The sequence below is a fragment of the Saccopteryx leptura genome, chromosome 1 (genome assembly GCF_036850995.1).
Source record: "Saccopteryx leptura isolate mSacLep1 chromosome 1, mSacLep1_pri_phased_curated, whole genome shotgun sequence".
NCBI lineage: Eukaryota > Metazoa > Chordata > Mammalia > Chiroptera > Emballonuridae > Saccopteryx > Saccopteryx leptura.
The window spans coordinates 233,121,780-233,139,489 of NC_089503.1; the positions used below are offsets into that span (position 1 = coordinate 233,121,780).

Below are 17,710 nucleotides of genomic sequence, written 5' to 3' on the forward strand. Positions count from 1 at the left end.
CATTTTCATCAGTCGCTGTCAATACTCCAGCAAGGGATTGGGGAGTTATCTAAGGACAGTAGATGCAGGGCTTGAGCTTGTCTATCCAGATATCAGCGAAAATGGGGGCGGGGGGGGCAGTGGCTGGAAGGACATCCTTGAGATGACTGGGTGCTTGGCCTTTGAGAAGAGCTCGGAGGTAGTAGTTGTTCTGGAGTCCCGTAAAGAAGGGAGCGTCTGAGGTCCAAGATGCAAGGGGTGGCTAGAAGTGGCAATGGGAGCTCATGGGAAAAATCTACTGCTTGTTTCTGTTTTCTCAGTGAAATAAGAAGAGTGGTCGTTGGCTGAGATTGAGTGAGGGGAGTCCGGGGAGAGAGAAGGTGTGAAACAGTCCCCTGGGAGAGGTGAAGCCAGAATTAGCTGGTGATGCGGACACTCCCAGTCTGCCTAAGGTGGAATGCTGACTCGGCATGCGCAGTATACTGAATGTCAGAATACTATCATCTCATTCACCTCTTGAAAAAAGGGACAGTCCTACTATTCTTTCCTTATTTGTCACTTAAATGGAGGAAAGCCCGCACATAGTAGATATATGATTAGCGTGTGTTGCATGACTACTCTAATAAACTTCATACACATTTGTCCAGAAATTTCATTTAAAAATTTCAATCCTAATCATCACGTTAATCTTTCCCTACTCTAAAATGCTGACACTTAGATTCCCTAACACAGCACCTGAATACCAATTTGTCCTATTGCATATTATTCCATGGAGTTAAGCTCATCTCTTTTATATTAAGATTGAATTTTAGACTAGGAAACAACCCTTATTTGTATGGTCTTTTATATTACTCTCCAATGACTACCTAAAACAAACCTCATTCCTACCAGATCACTCATGCCTTTGGTGAAGACAACAAAGAGGTCCTCTCCCTCTGCTTTGTCCTGCCTGGTGGGTTAGCACAATGTAGGTCGTTGGACGGGAAACAGGAAAACCAACTAGGATGGTTAGAATAATGCAGGAAATAGGTATGAATGGTATCAACTAAGTTAGTGACAAAGGAACTAAATGAAGTGGTTGGATTCTGGGGATTGTTAGAAGATAGAATTAGCCTGCCGTGTGGTGGCGCACTGGATAAAGCCTCAACCTGGAAGGTTGAGGTTGATGGTTCAAAACCCTGGGCTTGCCTGGTCAAGGCACATATAGGAGTTGATGCTCCCTGCTCTTCCCCCCTTCTCTCTCTCTCTCTGTCCCCCCCTAAAAATGAATAAATAAAAATCTTTAAAAAGAAAATAGCATTAACTGTACTTGATGTTGATAGCATGTAAAGGGTGAGGGAGGGCGGGTGCATCAAGCTTTCCTTCCACGATCCTGCCTGGTGGGGTGGAAAGCCCTGCCATTCAGGGGTCTGGGCAGGAAGGGGAGGAGCCTTGAAGGTCAGGCAGTTTGGTTGTGAACATACCAAGTGGAGGGCAGTTAGAAATCTAAGTCTGATTTCTGGGAGGAGATCAGCATGAGAGACAGTGATTTGGGAGTTTTCAACACGAGTGGTAATTAAAGCTTTGGGAGATGAGTTTGTCCCCACAAAGTGAAGAAAGGAGGAAATGTAATGCTCACGATCTGAAGGTGGTGTAAAGGTCCTCTCATGTGACTAAACTGCAGTCTTGCAAAGCCTGCCCAATGACAGAAGATCGAAGGAAAGCATATCCCATTAAAACCACAAATGAACTAATTCAGAACTGGAGTTGGAAAAATCTGTGGTTTTTCTTGGTAAAGCCTCATTTTTTTTAATGTGCCTTCCCATAACTATAAATGGCTGTATTTATATGAAAGGTGACATGTGGATTTTTAAAAAGATCTATTTTTGGCACTTATTAGGAGGCAAAATGCATCCAAATGTACTCCACGCTTTCCTCACATATCACACCATTGTGTTATGTAACCGAATGTTTGAGCACATACTGTCCACACCAGCAACTATAAATCTGTCCGGGCTAGTGACTTCAGGGTACCCAGGGACAGTAGATAAGGAGTTGGACCTCACCACACCAGAGCTTTTAATTTGCAAGAGAGTGTGGTACATAAGAACTTACAAATCTCTTTCAAAGGCAGAAAAATCATCTTGGACTAGGGCGGCACTTGTCCAAACCCAAGCATTCCTTGGCCCTTCTTCATACACAGCCAGCAGGAGTTGTCAGTTTGCAAATGGACAAAATTATTCCCTTTAATATCAGTTTGTCTTCTGCTTTTCCAAAGCTGTTCAACAGAGTGAGTGATGCTCAGGGAAGCCACCAGATGTGTGAAGCTGCCAGATTTTTTCCCCCCATTGAGGTCAACTTTCTTAACTTCAGGATGCAAATAAATGATAGAATTCGAAAGGTTACTTAGAATTATTTTGTATTTAGAGATTTAGGAAAGTCTAAATATAGGCCCATCACAAGCATATCAAGGTTGTAACATGTGCATTCCAATGATATTTATGATAGCTGAGTCTTCATTTAAAAATCCATGGCTTTTGCTGCATCCTCCTAGGAGAGGTAAGTAAGGCAGGTGTCCTTAGCTCCGCTATACAGATTTTAAAAACCTAGTGGAGAGGGGTTTGACTTTCCAAAGGGGCAGTTATCATAGGACTTGGATCTCTGGACTGCAACTGTGTTTTTCTTTTCAGCACACGTAGCATCCTCTCTGAAATGCAGGGTAGTGTTACTGCTTAAAATTGTGCACCAGGCCCTGGCTGGTTGGCTCAGTGGTAGAGCGTCGGCCTGGCGTGCAGGAGTCCCGGGTTCGATTTCCAGCCAGGGCACACAGGAGAAGCGCCCATCTGCTTCTCTACCCCTCCCCCTCTCCTTCCTCTCTGTCTCTCTCTTCCCCTCCCGCAGCCGAGGCTCCATTGGAGCAAAGATGGCCATGGCGCTGAGGATGGCTCTGTGGCCTCTGCCTCAGGAGCTAGGATGGCTCTGGATGCAACAGAGCTACGCCCCAGAGGGGCAGAGCATCGCCCCCTGGTGGGCATGCTGGGTTGATCCCAGTCGGGCGCATGCAGGAGTCTGTCTGACTGCCTCCCCATTTCCAGCTTAGGAAAAAAATGGGGAAAAAAAATTGTGCACCAATGGGCACCTGCAGAATTTTTCAAAGCTTAAGCACAAATGGCAAAACTGGCAGTCAAATTGAGAACACTCCTGATTGCAAGTGCAGGAGGAAAGTGTTTAAGGGTGAATGCTAAATGTTTAAAATCCTAGTGGCCAGTTGACTTGAATGTGATCCCCGTGGAAGATTCTGGGTGGGTTACCCAGGGCACTATAGTGGCACTCCTTGCAGCCTGGCCACCTGCGCTGGGCTAGCAGCTGAGTCACAGTCTCTGTGATGCAGGGACTCTGGCTGCTCTGTGTCTGCTCCTGCTGTGTGTATGTATCTATAATGTCAGTAGCTCCCAGGCAGACCCAATACGGCTTCTACAACTCTACTTGGAGCTCAGTCTTGCTGGGTATTTATTTTCTTTCTAACCCTGTCATTTTGATTTTGTCTACTTATTAAGCCAAATACGAATCTGAAAATGAAAGAGAAGGATAATCAAACTGGACTCTTAAATGTTTGCTCAATGTTACTGTGGGTTTTATAGTTTCATTTTACTATAGTGTTCTTACATCTATAATTAGGGTATATTTCAAAAATCACATTGGTAGTGCATGATCTCATAGCCTGTGTAATAAAGGCAATCATTGGTTTAAATACACAAGCTAGCTGTGTAGCATTCACAGAGTAATCCCCCAACATTATTAATATTCAGTCATTGAAATAATTAGCAAAGATTTGATGAAGACTGAATATCTTTTTTGTTTGTTTGTTTGTTTGTTTGTTTTTTGTATTTTTCTGAAGCTGGAAACGGGGAGAGACAGTCAGACAGACTCCCGCATGCGCCCGACCGGGATCCATCTGGCACGCCCACCAGGGGCGATGCTCTGCCCACCAGGGGGCGATGCTTTGCCCCTCCGGGGCATCGCTGTGTTGCAACCAGAGCCACTCTAGCGCCTGGGGCAGAGGCCAAGGAGCCATCCCCAGCGCCCGGGCCATCTTTGCTCCAATGGAGCCTCGCTGCGGGAGGGGAAGAGAGAGACAGAGAGGAGGGGGGGGGTGGAGAAGCAAATGGGCGCTACTCCTATGTGCCCTGGCTGGGAATCGAACCCGGGTCCCCCACACGCCAGGCCAACGCTCTACCGCTGAGCCAACCGGCCAGGGCCGAAGACTGAATATCTTAAAACAAAATTTGGTTGTACATTTAGCTCTGCTCTGACTCTCAGGTATGGGATTTTTTTTACCTAATGGCTTTTGGATTATCTTCTGACTTTGAAATAAACAGCCTGTCCTTTCATCACTGTGCTTTGGGTCTGGTTTCAAATATAGTATCCCTTCAGAAACTTCCATTTTAATTTTATTTTTTTAATTGTTATTTATTGATTTTAGAAAGAGAGAAATATCAATGTATTGTTCCACTTATTTATGCATTCACTGGTTGATTCTTGTATGTGCCCTGACCAGGGTTCAAATCCACAAGCTTTACGTATTAGGACAACGCTCTAACCAACTAAGCTACCCTCTCTTATTGGTAATAGGTATTCAACTAAATATGAGTTGAGAAAAGACTGACGGCAACCTAGCTCTTAGCAGTCAGATTAAAGGTTAAAATATTATGAAACCACAGGATTTTACGGAACCTAGGGGTCATCTTTGGCAAGGTTTACATACACCTGCTGTTTTTCTTGGCAGCCTAGAAATCTCCATGTTGGCGTAGGTATCTTGAGTTAATGGTGCAGCTGTCTTGAGTTTAGAAATGCATCAGTGACTCCCAAGTGTAGCTTCTGCTGGCTTTCATTTTCTGAACTAGCTGAAGAAAGGGCTGTTACCCAGGTCTGTCTTCTGATGGGCTGCTTATTAAAGCTCAGATAACCCATATTGCCCGAGGTCTCTGTTGGATTCTCATAAAATAAAGAGACTAGATGAAATGAGCTCCAGTAACCTTCTCAGCTGTAATGGTCCCATGCTATGTAGGAAGGGAAATCAAAGGCATTCCCAGCTCATTACCTCTGCTGCTTTCCTCTTCACCTTCTTTTCACACTCGCATAGAATGTTTGGTGAAACATATAAGAAGTTGATGACCTTATGGGATGCTATTTCCTAGTCCTGAAGCAGCAGAAAGATGTATCTCAGGTATCTATCTAGCCTGAAGAAGTGTCACCTTCTAGGTCAAATTGTGTGTGCATAATCAGTAATACTGTATCAGAAATAAAGCTTCAAAGTCCCAAGTGCCTGTTACCCCCCAAAATGACGATAAGAGTGGTTAAACGAATGTGCGGTTTTGAGTGTATCACAGTATACAAAGATCAGGGAAATAGTGTCACGTGGTCCAGTGCTAGCTTCTAAGCATGGCTACGGTGGCTTTGCCAAAAAGGAATTCTAAGTGCATGGCCCATTAGTGGGCCATGTCTCACAAATAAAAGACTTCCGTGCAAACATTCTGGAATTCTTTATGCTAATTTGTATTTCAGAAGATAATATGTTTTGGACATTCTGTAATTTGGGAAATGTGGGATAATTAATGAATTGGTATAACCTCTAAGCTAAGGGGACAAAAAAGTTTAGCTGCAAAAAAAAAAAAAAAATCCCTGTTTCCACCTGGTTGGGAATTTATCTTCTCTGGTTAGCTCAAGTTAGAGAAAAGTTTACATAGTTTAAAAAGAACATTTTCAGCGTTTACATATGATTTTCAGTGATCTAAGTTCTTAGACCTCAGGATAAATACAGTATTTATATGCGGTACAAGTTCTGTTGACATAATGCTGTGGTCATAGTTCTAGCCCATTATTTCAGGTAATAACGATGGGAACAATCAGAAATGCTTCTCATTGTATACCAGTTTTGAAGTGTACCTTAGTAAACGCTTATGCTATTTTAATAGCCAAAGAAGTGCATCACATGAATTCGAGGCCTTCCATATTAGGCGTTTGGAATCACATGAGGTACTTCAGAAAAATGGAGACTAATTGAATGCAGAGGCTTCTGTGGGGCAGAGTGAATAACTCAGTCAAATGATGTCACCCAAGGGTAGCAAGCCCATACCCGAAAACCTGGCAGCAGCTTATCCTTACCAAGGCACCTGAGACATTTCCTGGGCTGGAAGCAGTATTAACGGAAAATTGGAGTTACCTGCCAAACTTACCACACCTTGCCAAAATATGGGTACCTCTCATATTGCCTGAAGAATAATTGCAGCCTTACTTTTTTTTTCTTTTTACTAAACCTCTGTGCAAGTGCAGAAGAAGTCAGTGCTGCTTGTATCAGTATTTTAGCAGACTAGAGAAGGGCAATGGAGATGTGCTTCCCCTGCCCATTAAAGATGGGGCTTACCGGTGTGCATTCACTGTGCATTACCATCTCTGAGGAAAGTAATGTATCTGATTGTGCAAATCAGAGAGCTCTGACAAAGAGCTCTGATTTTGTTCTGTTTTGTTTGGGGCCACTATTCCTCCAACAGACAGTTATTAGGTCACCTGTAAAAAATGAACAATCATGATGGACCAAGTCTGGAAATCAAGGTGGCCCTTGATCGATCTTTCTTTATACACAAGCCCAAATGAATTGCCTTATTAATTTATTCAGTACCGTTCATTTCAGTGTCTTCATTTAATTCTATGTTAATTCTTCCAACCTTCTCATGAGATCATTATTCAGCCTTCAGAAATTTAGATGCATATGTTTCACAGAAGGAAAAACTGAGCCTTGAGAGGTGAGAGCGCTGCTCAGAGAGGTCAGCAGCACAGAACTCAGTGTGGAGCTTTTCCGAGCTCCAGTCTCCCCTCAACACCACGCACCCTTCACGTACAAGGCCTCCTGATTTCTGTGGTGTTCTAACCCATGGGAGTCTAATTTTATCTACGATTTATTAGAATATATGAGGTGCAAAAAAGTTGTGCAACAGGAAATTGAACTATAATATCCCACGGCATATCTTCCCTGCCAACTTCCTCACAAATAGAGGATGAATTCCAAATATTGAAAAGTTACTCCTGGAGTATGACATACTCTGAAATCTTTCCATATGCTTTAAAAAGCTAGCAAACAGAGCCAGTATGGTTCGTTGACTCCGCAAATGCAGCGTGTTCTATGCTCAGTGTCCCCCTGAATGAATAAGAGGTGGACCAGGCCCTCCTGTGGGCTGGGGGAGGGGAGGGCCCTACAGCAGAATGGATTGATTCCACGGCAGTTGAAGTAGACACCAAGTCGTCAGAGGACAGGGTGACCGGGTCTGCGGGGGGTGGGGAGAGGGGAAGCTGCAGGAGGGAGCCAAGGCCTGCCAGTGGAGAAGTTTGATGAAAGTTGAATCCAGGTGGGGAACGCAGCTTAGTGGTGTGTCCAGAGGCGTGAGGGGCTGTGCATCCAGAGGAGGGTTGGCAGCTTAAGTGACTGGCCAGGAGCCCGCATGGAGGGAGGTGAGGAGGGCTTCACCAGACTGTGAAAGGCCTCGCTCGTCACATCCTAAGAGTCATGGAAAACGTGCAAATAGCTTTTTCTATGAAAGGACACACTCATAAATTGATCGGAATATTTTCCATCTGTCCATATAAGAAGTCTTTTGATTTCTCTATTTCAAAATCAGTCTCTATGTGATTGATATGCCTATGCCTTATTCATAGGTTCAGTCTCTGAGTTGTGAGAAGTCTCTCTGGATGCTTTAAAAAAAAGGCATCTTAGGACCTATTTATGGCTTCTTATTAACACCTTTGTTCCTTTGAATAACGTCCTCTGGTTTTGATTACCCCATTAGACAGGTTGTTATGAGTTTAAAAGACTCTAGACTCAAAATTTCTTTAGAAAGAAAGATTTATTCATACAAGGAACTCAAAAAATCAATAGAAAGAAAATGTTGCTGGGAAATAAAGCCACAGTTTTGAATATTAATGTAATGTCTGCTCCCCAAGGATGAGCCTGGATGAAGTAGCCCTGCTGATCTTTTTTTTTTATTATTTATTTATTTATTTTATTTATTTATTTTAGAGAGAGGGGAGAGAGAGAGAGAGAAGGGGGGAGGAGCGGGAAGCATCAACTCCCATATGTGCCTTGACCAGGCAAGCCCAGGGTTTCGAACCGGCAACCTCAGCATTTCCAGGTTGACGCTTTATCCACTGCACCACCACAGGTCAGGCTCCTTGCTGATCTTTATACCACTGATTTATTTAACAAGCCCCCTTCTTAATTGTTAGTGAAAAACTCTCAGTGGTATCACAAATTTCAAATTAATATGCTTTGAAGGAATGAGGCTTGATCTTCCTATAACTTGAGAGCAAATATTTATTCCTGAATCATTATTTTTGTTCCTCTTTTTTTTCTCATAGTGATTGCCTTTGGTCATTTCATTACTAAATTATCTTCTCTAACATGAATTCAACTACTAATGCTGTGACTTCGACTCTTAAAACATACCATGAACCAGGTACATACATTACAACGGATTGGAGAAAAGGTCTCTAGTTAGACAATGCATCCTGATAGATTTGGCTTTCTCGCCTTGAAACGAAGTTCTATAACCCGCTTTCTTCTTCTTTGCCAACAAAATTCATTGTCCTATTGTGTATATTGTACATTTGTTCAATTTGCATCCACCACATGCGTTCCTGTTTTCATTCTTGGATGTAAGATCTAGAACAGAAAATAATATTTGAAGTGCTCTCATTGGAAGCACACCCACACAAGTGAAGGTTCAAGTTTGTGTGTCATTCATTTTCACATTGGCTTTTATACCTTGGGTAACTGAGAGCTAGATTTGTCTGTTTGATATGCATAATTTAAGGAGCTACGGGTATGTGGTGATTAACCTATACTTAAAGCCTTAAATAACATATAGGACATCAGTGTCAATTCCAATAACATTTGGTCCACAAAGGGATTTCCTCTGTAAGATGAGAAAGAGGTGGGATTATTTTGCAAGTGTCATCTATAAATATTAAACAGCAGTATGTGAGGGAGAATAGATCTGGTGCATAAGAGGACAGCAGGGAACAATCCATGTAGAATTTTGCAGCTTGCTGCTTATAGGTGACCTGCTAAAGAGAAAGAATGTCATGGTAGTGATATGTAACAGAAAGAAAATGTGTTACAGTAATTAAGGGGACTGATTATCATTCAGATTTATGTAAATTACAGTCTGACCAGAGTAAGGTAATTGTCCTCTCAGTGCAAGTTTATGCCCTATAATCAGCGTTCTGAGAAGCAGCAGTTCTAAAAGAGCATGGTCCTCACATCGGTGTGATCAACCTCACCTGGGATATTGTTAGAAATTGAACTTCTTGGGCCCCGCCCCACTCCTACTGAAACTCTGAAGGGGACTTGGCAATCTGTGCTCTTTCAAGCTCTCTGTGGTTCAACATAGTTTGAGAATCACTACTTTAAAAGAATTTATTGTCCCTATATAAGTGAGATTTGGAAGTAATGATCAACCTATGCCAGGCCATCATTTCTTACCCACTTCTAGAAATAAGCAGTGCAGGTGACCCTTGAATGCTGTGGGAGTCAGGGGCACCCACCCTCTGTAGAGTAAAAAGGTCATGATTAATAACATTTTTTAAAATTTATTTTTTATTTTATTTTAGTGAGAGGAAGGGAGGCAGAAAGAGACTCCTGCATGCGCCTGCACTGGGATCCACCCGGCAAGCCCACTGTGCTCTTCTCATCCGGGGCCCTTGCTCCATTGCAACTAGAGCCATTCTAGCACCTGAGGCAGAGGCCATAAAGCCATCCTCAGCGCCCAGGCCAACTTTGCTCCAATGGAGCCTTGGCTGCGGGAGGGGAAGAGAGACACAGAGAGGAAGGAGAGGGAGAGGGGTGGAGAAGCAGATAGGCGCTTCTCCTGTGTGCCCTGGCCTGGAATCGAACCCGGACTTACACACGCCAGGCCGACGCTCTACCACTGAGCCATCCGGCCAGGGTTTGTGATTATCTTTTGATTCTCCAAAAATGTAACTGCTGATAGCCTACTGTTGACTAGAAGCCAAACCAATAACATAAATAACCTATTAACACATATTATGTATATCTATCAATATTATGTACTGTATTCTGACAATAAACTAATCTAGAGAAATAAATGTTACTAAGAAAATTATAAGGAAAAGACATTTACTGTACTTATTAAAATCCACATATAAGTGGACCCACACAGTTCAAACCCATGTTGTTCAAGGGTCAGCCGTACTGTCATTTGTGGCTAACAATATTAACAAGAAAAAAAGGTTAATTTGGCAACAGAGGCCAAAGCCAAACATAATTTTAACACTTGTTAGTGAAGAAAAGCTTGAAATTACTGGACTAGCCAAAAGGGGACTGGATGTCAGAGGTGCCCTGTCTTCCATTCTGGTTTTAAAGGCTTCCTAGTTGAATTGAACTGAAAGGTCAGCTGGGAAAAGATGGGAAATGGATCATCTGTTCTTCTTCTTTCAAATAACGGGAAGATCTTTTTGAGGGCAGTGTGGCTCACATACCCTTTGACTGAATGATTTCTATAAATTTTTTCCACGGAAAACGCAAAACAAGTATGCGAGTTGTACAAAGGATCTTCATTGCCACACCTGCCACACCATTGGTACTAATGAGTACGTGAGATCCTGTCTGTCATTAACAAAGAATGGCATATCTGTCCTAGGGAATGCTATGGAACCATTACAAAGCACAAAGTAGAGCTGTACTGACATGGAAGGGCATCCATGAACGTGTGTTGGGTCGCAGAGGGGAAATGTGCATGCTTGATTGCATTTTTGTAAACAAAAACGCACATTCTAAACGTGTGTGTGTTATGGGTACTTATATTTCCTAGTAAAGATTCTAGAAAGGTCGCTCCAAAACATTCACAGTGTTTCTCCTGGGGAGTTGGAATTACATGAGGGTGGGTAATTATGGGGGAGAAATTTCACTTTTATTTTCTTAGAACTTTATCTTTCTTATCCTTGAATTTCCCACCATGAATGCTTACTTATCCTTTTGAGAAAAAAAAAAAAAGATTAGGAAGAAACTAAGTCCAGGGAATATTACAAGACGACTAATTAGCAGTAGAGCTAACTGTGGTGCTCTGGCCCCCTCTTTCCCAGTCAGTGTTCTTCGGGATCGTTAGAGCTAGAATTCAACCTCATCTACTCATTTTAGCGGTGAGGAAACTGAACCCAGAGGGGCGACGTGACTGGAGAGCAGCCCCCTCAGGTTGTGACGGAGAAAACTAAGTAGAAGCCTTTGTACCCCCTCCCCACCCCTCCTCACCTCCTACCTTCCACCCCCCCCCCCCAAGATGAAAGTGAATAAAGCTGAGAGCAGGTTCCTGCTTGCGGCCCATGGTCACTCAAGCAAGTATGAGCCTGCCACTCTGTCTTGTCCTAGGGCTTCTCCTTGATGGGTTCTAAGACTAATAATTAAAGTGTCAATTTGTGTAATTTAGAGATTGACCGTACTAATCTTTGTGGTCTGTCACTGGAAACGGAGCTATTGAGCAAGAACCATTGTTCACTGCCTTTCAACCCGGCAAGTAGACCGTGCAATCCGGGCACGGTTCTCCCGGGAGTCCTTGTCTCTCGCTCTTTCCTTTTTCTTTTTTCCTTAAAAGAAGACTTTTCACACCATCACTGACCCTAAAATAATTTGAAGGAAATGTAAATCCACTCAGTAGATTAAAGGAGACAACTGAAAGCGAAACGTCAGGATAGTTGTCAGACTTAAAACTATTCTAAGTTCCGAGAGTGGAAAAATGGTAGAATTCAAGCCTTCTTTGTAGACTCTACTGTCAATCTAGGCCATAAATAGTTGAAAGGAGAGGCTTTGACTCACTCACACTGAATAATTAATTATTCTAAGTCATGATCTTTTGCCAAGTAATGAGAAGATTAAACTCTCTGAATAGATATATTTCATTTTTGGACTTTATCAATGTCTGAAGCTACTTGGAGCTCTGATTTCAGGAAAGAAAGAAACTATTTCAAGACATTTCTTAGTAGTGTAACTAATTCTAAGTTCACTGCAGACAAAAATGAACTCTCCTCTAAAATGTAGCATGAGAAGAGGACTCATCACACTGCATAGAGAGGGGGAGGCTGTTTTGCAACTCTTCCTGCAGAGTACGAGAATTTGTTCCTTAAAGCAGAATATACTGATTTCAGTCCTCAGCATGAGAGCCACTCACATGGAGACATAAATTAGTCCTAGTGTATTGCAACATTCTTGAACACGGTCACATTCCGACTTGGGTGCACCAGTTGACTTTTGTCTTTATCTTTCCTTGGCAACTGATAGCATCTGAGGAGGAGATAAGCTGCCCCTGGAGAACTGAGCTGTAATGGGTTCCAGACCTCTGCATACCCATGGCGCAAGCGCCTCTTTTGAAGACTCAGGGTTATGTTAAGTGCTTGGGATGTTTTGTTGTTAGATGCTTTTCAAGAAGCCAGATCAAATTTATTCATTGTATAAACTCCAGCAGGGGAAGAGGTGTATATTTTTTAAGGTGATCCCTGTAATGTTCCGGCAGATTTTCCTTGGGGAGAAAAAGGATAAAGGAAGCGACTGTATACTTTGGCGCGTGGCAGTTTTTTGTATAACAATGACTTCATTGACAAACCTGTCGGGACCCCATGGCTGCTTTTATAAGTTCGAACTGAATTCTCTGCGAGATTCTGAGACCTTAGAGAGGATTTCAGCACCCACCCAACTGAAAGTCCATAGTTTATCAATATTGAAGGGAAGTGAAAGGAAAGGAAAATTTCTTGAAAGCCAAAGTTTGACATTATACTTAGATACAACCCCATTTAAAATTTAGAAACCTCATTAGTAGGTATTACTTTGCCTGTTTTTAAAGAAGAAAACACTGGAGTTTGGAGAGATAAAGTAACCGGAAGCACGGAGAGTCAGACCACATGTGCTGACCTTATGACCCTGCACACAGCAAGATAAGAATGCAGAACCAGCCCTGCTCCATTCTCCCTCCCACTGGAAAAAGAGATCCTGGCGTAGCTTATTATCTTCTGTTAGGCACACATATGCGTGAATAAGGGAAACTTTGGTTTCATGAAATATAATGAATAAGCACCTAGTCAGTTACTCAATATATACTGCTCACAAAAATTAGGGCATATTTCAAAATGAATATGAAGTGATTTTAAAAAAGAAACATTTGATTTTTTTTCTATTAAACAAGAACATCAGAAAAGCAAATGACAAGTCAAAGAAAGTTGTTCAATTATGCAAATGAGATGCAAAACTCACTTTTATTTCATTGGTGAAAATGCACTATACAAAAGGCTGAAAGTACTGGAGTATCTGCATGTGTCCTGATCCACTAATTTTTGTGAGCAGTGTAGTTGTTTAATTGTAAAATGCAATAAACTCCCATAAGCCTTCCTCATACTTGAAAAAAACGAAGACATGAAGGTGCTGATGACAAAAACAATGTTTGGACCAAGTAGAGAGCCAGGGAACTTGGTTTGCCTGGCCCCCGAGGTTGCAGTGATCCGCCAGCGCTGAGTGGGGGGCGGAGCTTGTGAGGCCCTTGGCCTGTGTCTGTCTGCCTCCTGGGAGGGGCATCATCCTTCTAGGGCCCCGCTGCCTCCAGGGCACAGATGCTCTCCCTTCAGCCCCCGTCCCGCCAAGAATTCAGAAGATAAGAGAAAAACATTTCCCTGACTGTAAAATGACCTGTTTTTAATGTGGTGTATCTAGGCGTACACTATTAAGCTCCCTCATAAAAAGTCCTCTGAAAGAGGACAATTCTTCACATTCCAAACCTCCATGAACAGCCTGGGAAGCCCAGCCCACCGCAGGGAAAGTCAGTGTCCTTTTGCCACTTACTTAATTTCTAATGATATTTCTAATTCTGCCGTTGGTAATACATTCTCTTAGGTCTAGCTCAGAAGTAGCCAAGTGTTGGACAAAACATGCATTTCTAACTCCGGCTTCGCATGCGTGTCCCCAGATCCTGCCACAGGACCTGGTCCATACTGTGGGCAGGTGAGAAAAATCTGCTGAACCAGTGAATTGGGCGGGGCATCCCTGAAGCAGAAGCCAGTGGGCGGGGACAAGTCTGCTTGGCCAGCAGGTGCACCATTTCCTACAGTCTCTTGTCTTTCTCTCACTTCTTACATCCTCTCTTCCCTTCCTCCCTGGGTGTCTCAGGCCTGCCAATCACACCACCATTCATGCCCCACTTTGGAGACTGCCGACATTTCTCCGTCTCCTGAACATGTATTCCCTCCGATGCCCCGTCGCATTAGAAGTGGCCAACATATGTAAGACAAGAGAAAGAAGCAGGATAAAGCTTTATTTGGCAAGTTAATAGGATAGTTGTCCGATCTCTTGTGAATGTTTTTGAGTTTGTTTCAAACCTTTTCTATTGGAGGACTTAGACTTTCGCATTCTAAGGAGTAATTTATCAAAAATTATGAATGATAGAGTTATTAAAAACAAAACAGTGATTCTTATTCCCATTGAATAAGCACATAGGTGGCAATCGTGGAAACCCTAAATAATAGCCCATTCTAGCAAATACTCATGTTGAAAAATCCATCATATTTTGTGTCTCCTGGAAAAGTGTGACAGCCTCCTGGGAAATAGAGGCAAGAACTTGCTTTGAAGGGCAGAGAAAGGGAGTCCAGTAAATTCTGGTGGCACTCATGCCAGCTTTGTCACCAGAACTTAGCTCTTGGTGACAGTGGAGTGGATCTGGAAATCACCTGCCCTTCTGAGTGAGTCTGACATGTAGAAGCTTCCCAGCAGGGCTGCAGAAGTGGAGGGGATGGTGACGTAGTACCCCCCACACCCATGCCATCTGAGTGGGAATGCCAATGGCCTTTACTTCAGACATACAGTGCTGCACAAGTTGAAAGCTAAATAAATTAAGTTGCACATTGAAGAAAGAGAGACTATACCCAGCAACGTGGATCCCACTGCTTTAATGAGGTTAAATGCTCTTACTCCTGTTTCAGGCCACATACTGCTTGCTGGCTTTCCAGGGTTTCATGAGGGTGAGTGTTGTTCTGTTTTGTTCAATACTAGATTTCTTGCTCACCAAGCTTAGTGAGCAAGAGGCAGAATTTAAAAAAAAAAAAAAAAGACCATCCCCCAAAGTTAACAGTAGGTACAAGAGTTTGTATTTGCTGTTTGAGCTTGAGTTTTAGTTATTTTGCAAGGACATTAAATATCCCCTTAAGCCATGACAATAGATTTATTCTCTTTTGTGGACTGTTAGATGAATGAAGTAACCACTATTTCTCCTAATTGATTCCCTATAATGTTTTCTGGGTGTAGCCATCAAGAAATCTTCATAGTGTTGGCCCTGGCCGGTTGGCTCAGTGGTAGAGCGTCGGCCTGGCGTGCAGAAGTCCCGGGTTCGATTCCCGGCCAGGGCACACAAGAGAAGTGCCCATCTGCTTCTCCACCCCTCCCCCTCTCCTTCCTCTCTGTCTCTCTCTTCCCCTCCTGCAGCCAAGGCTCCATTGGAGCAAAGATGGCCTGGGCGCTGGGGATGGCTCCTTGGCCTCTGCCCCAGGTGCTAGAGTGGCTCTGGTCGCAACAGAGCAACGCCCCAGAGGGGCAGAGCATCGCCCCCTGGTGGGCAGAGCATCGCCCCCTGGTGGGCGTGCTGGGTGGATCCTGGTCGGGCGCATGCGGGGGTCTGTCTGACTGTCTCTCCCCGTTTCCAGCTTCAGAAAAATACAAAAAAAAAAAAAAAAAAAGAAATCTTCATAGTGTTTTTAGACTCTGTGTGTGTGTACGTAGTGAGTGGATAGTAAAACTTGGAGCTGGATCACCTTATTTTTTTTCTGCCTTAATTATTATTGGTAATATTAATTATTTGTTCACTGTGAAACTTTGCAAAAAAAAGTTTAGAGTTTACTTTTTCGGATTAATAAAATCAGTGTTCATAAATCCAGTCTTCTGGGGAGAAACAGGATAGCCCACGTTGCTGCTGAAGGGAGAAGAGTCCCAGCCGGCCAGTAATGGGACAATGACAAGCGAGATAGTAGCCCCTGAGGGCTCACATAGTTACTTCATATTTTTAGTTTTTAGTTTCATATTTTATGCAGCATAACTGCTAGTTTTCCCCATGTGTGTGCGCAGAGGGTTTTTTGTTTGTTTGTTTTCCAGTAGAAATTCTTGCCTTATAGGTGGGTACAGGTTATTTTAGGAGCGGAGGAAGTCAGCGAGGGCCACTGTGGGAGAAGTCCCCACCAGATCGCAGGTGTTCATTCTACCAGCCTGTGCTCACCTCCTTCTGTGACACGCTGCCTCCTGCTTCTCATCTTACTGAAGCTAGACGGGACTCCCCAGGGTCTGCGTGGGTGAAACCTCAGAGACTAGATAAAAGCCTTATAGAGGACCTCATGGCGGTTGTGTGACAAAATGTGCTGAGACCTCTGAGGACAAGAGACTGAAGGACCTCATCCAGGTAGGAGGCATGAAGAAGGGACCTTTCCCCAGAAAAGACGTCTTAAGGATGAGTGGGGGCATGGGTAGATGTTAATCAGGGGGCATCAGTCACACATGAGACAGTAGGGCTGACACTTAGAGCATGTAGGGGCAGTGAGACAGGGAGAGGGGACGATGGCCAGTAGACCAGGCCGGTGGGCCAGGTGAGGAATTTGGAATATATCCCCAGAGCAAACGGAAGCTATTGAGGGCTGGTAAGTGCAAGTCACAAGATGTGCAAGTTGAAAAAAATCTCTGGGCTGCATGAATAGAAAACACCATGTGGGGGGTGTCTAGGAGAGAGGTGGCTTAGATAAGGTAGGTGAGGGACAGGCAGGGAGGACATCAGTGAAGGTGCCCTTGACTGAGGAGCAAGAGAGGATTAGAACAGCCAATGACAGCACACCTTTGTGCCGAGCACTATTCTCATTTATTAGGTTCTGATATTATTCTATTACACAGATGACAAAACTGAGGTACAGAAAGATGATCAGAGATCACACAGCTAGTAGTTACTAGAACAGGGGTCCCCAAACTTTTTACACAGGGGGCCAGTTCACTGTCCCTCAGACTGCTGGAGGGCCAGACTATAAAAAAAACTATGAACAAATCCCTATGCACACTGCACATATCTTATTTTAAAGTAAAAAAACAAACAAAAAAAAAAATGGGAACAAATACAGTATTTAAAATAAAAAACAAGTAAATTTAAATCAACAAACTGACCAGTATTTCAATGGGAACTATGGGCCTGCTTTTGGCTAATGAGATGGTCAATGTCCGGTTCCATATTTGTCACTGCTAGCTGTAACAAGTGATATGACATGCTTCAGGAGCCGTGACGCGTGCATCCCGCGTCACCGGAAGTAGTACTGTACGTGAGCGACGCCGCACTTTGCGGTGCCACCACATACAGTACTCCAGGAGCACAGGGTGCGGATGCATCCTGTGCTCCTCTCACTGACTACCAATGAAAGAGGTGGCCCTTCCGGAAGTGCAGCGGGGCCGGATAAATGGCCTCAGGGGGCCGCATGTGGCCCGCGGGCCATAGTTTGGAGACCCCTGTACTAGAAGGAGCTTATATATACCCATGAGAGAGAGAGAGAAAGAGAGAAAGCATATGCAAGACAGTGTCTGGCACTTACTAAGTATTCAATAAATGTTAGCTACTACTGCCTCTTCTGATGCATTGCTTTTGATTCATTGGTTCATCCATTCATTCATGTACTGTGTGCTAAACTTTAG

General features: G+C 43.5%; 2 protein-coding genes across 8 annotated transcripts in view; one reads left to right on the plus strand and one right to left on the minus strand.

The window, feature by feature from the left end:
* The window catches only part of PALLD (palladin, cytoskeletal associated protein), a 388,850-nt gene that overhangs the window by 305,162 nt on the left and 65,978 nt on the right, over positions 1-17,710 (plus strand). The gene's annotated exons all lie outside the window — the stretch shown is intronic.
* The window catches only part of CBR4 (carbonyl reductase 4), a 104,278-nt gene continuing 95,307 nt past the window's right edge, over positions 8,740-17,710 (minus strand). Inside the window, exon 6 of the mRNA XM_066387868.1 lies at positions 8,740-9,072. Coding sequence (XP_066243965.1) covers positions 8,976-9,072 — 97 coding nt within the window. The 3' untranslated portion in view covers positions 8,740-8,975. The remainder of the gene's footprint in view (positions 9,073-17,710) is intronic.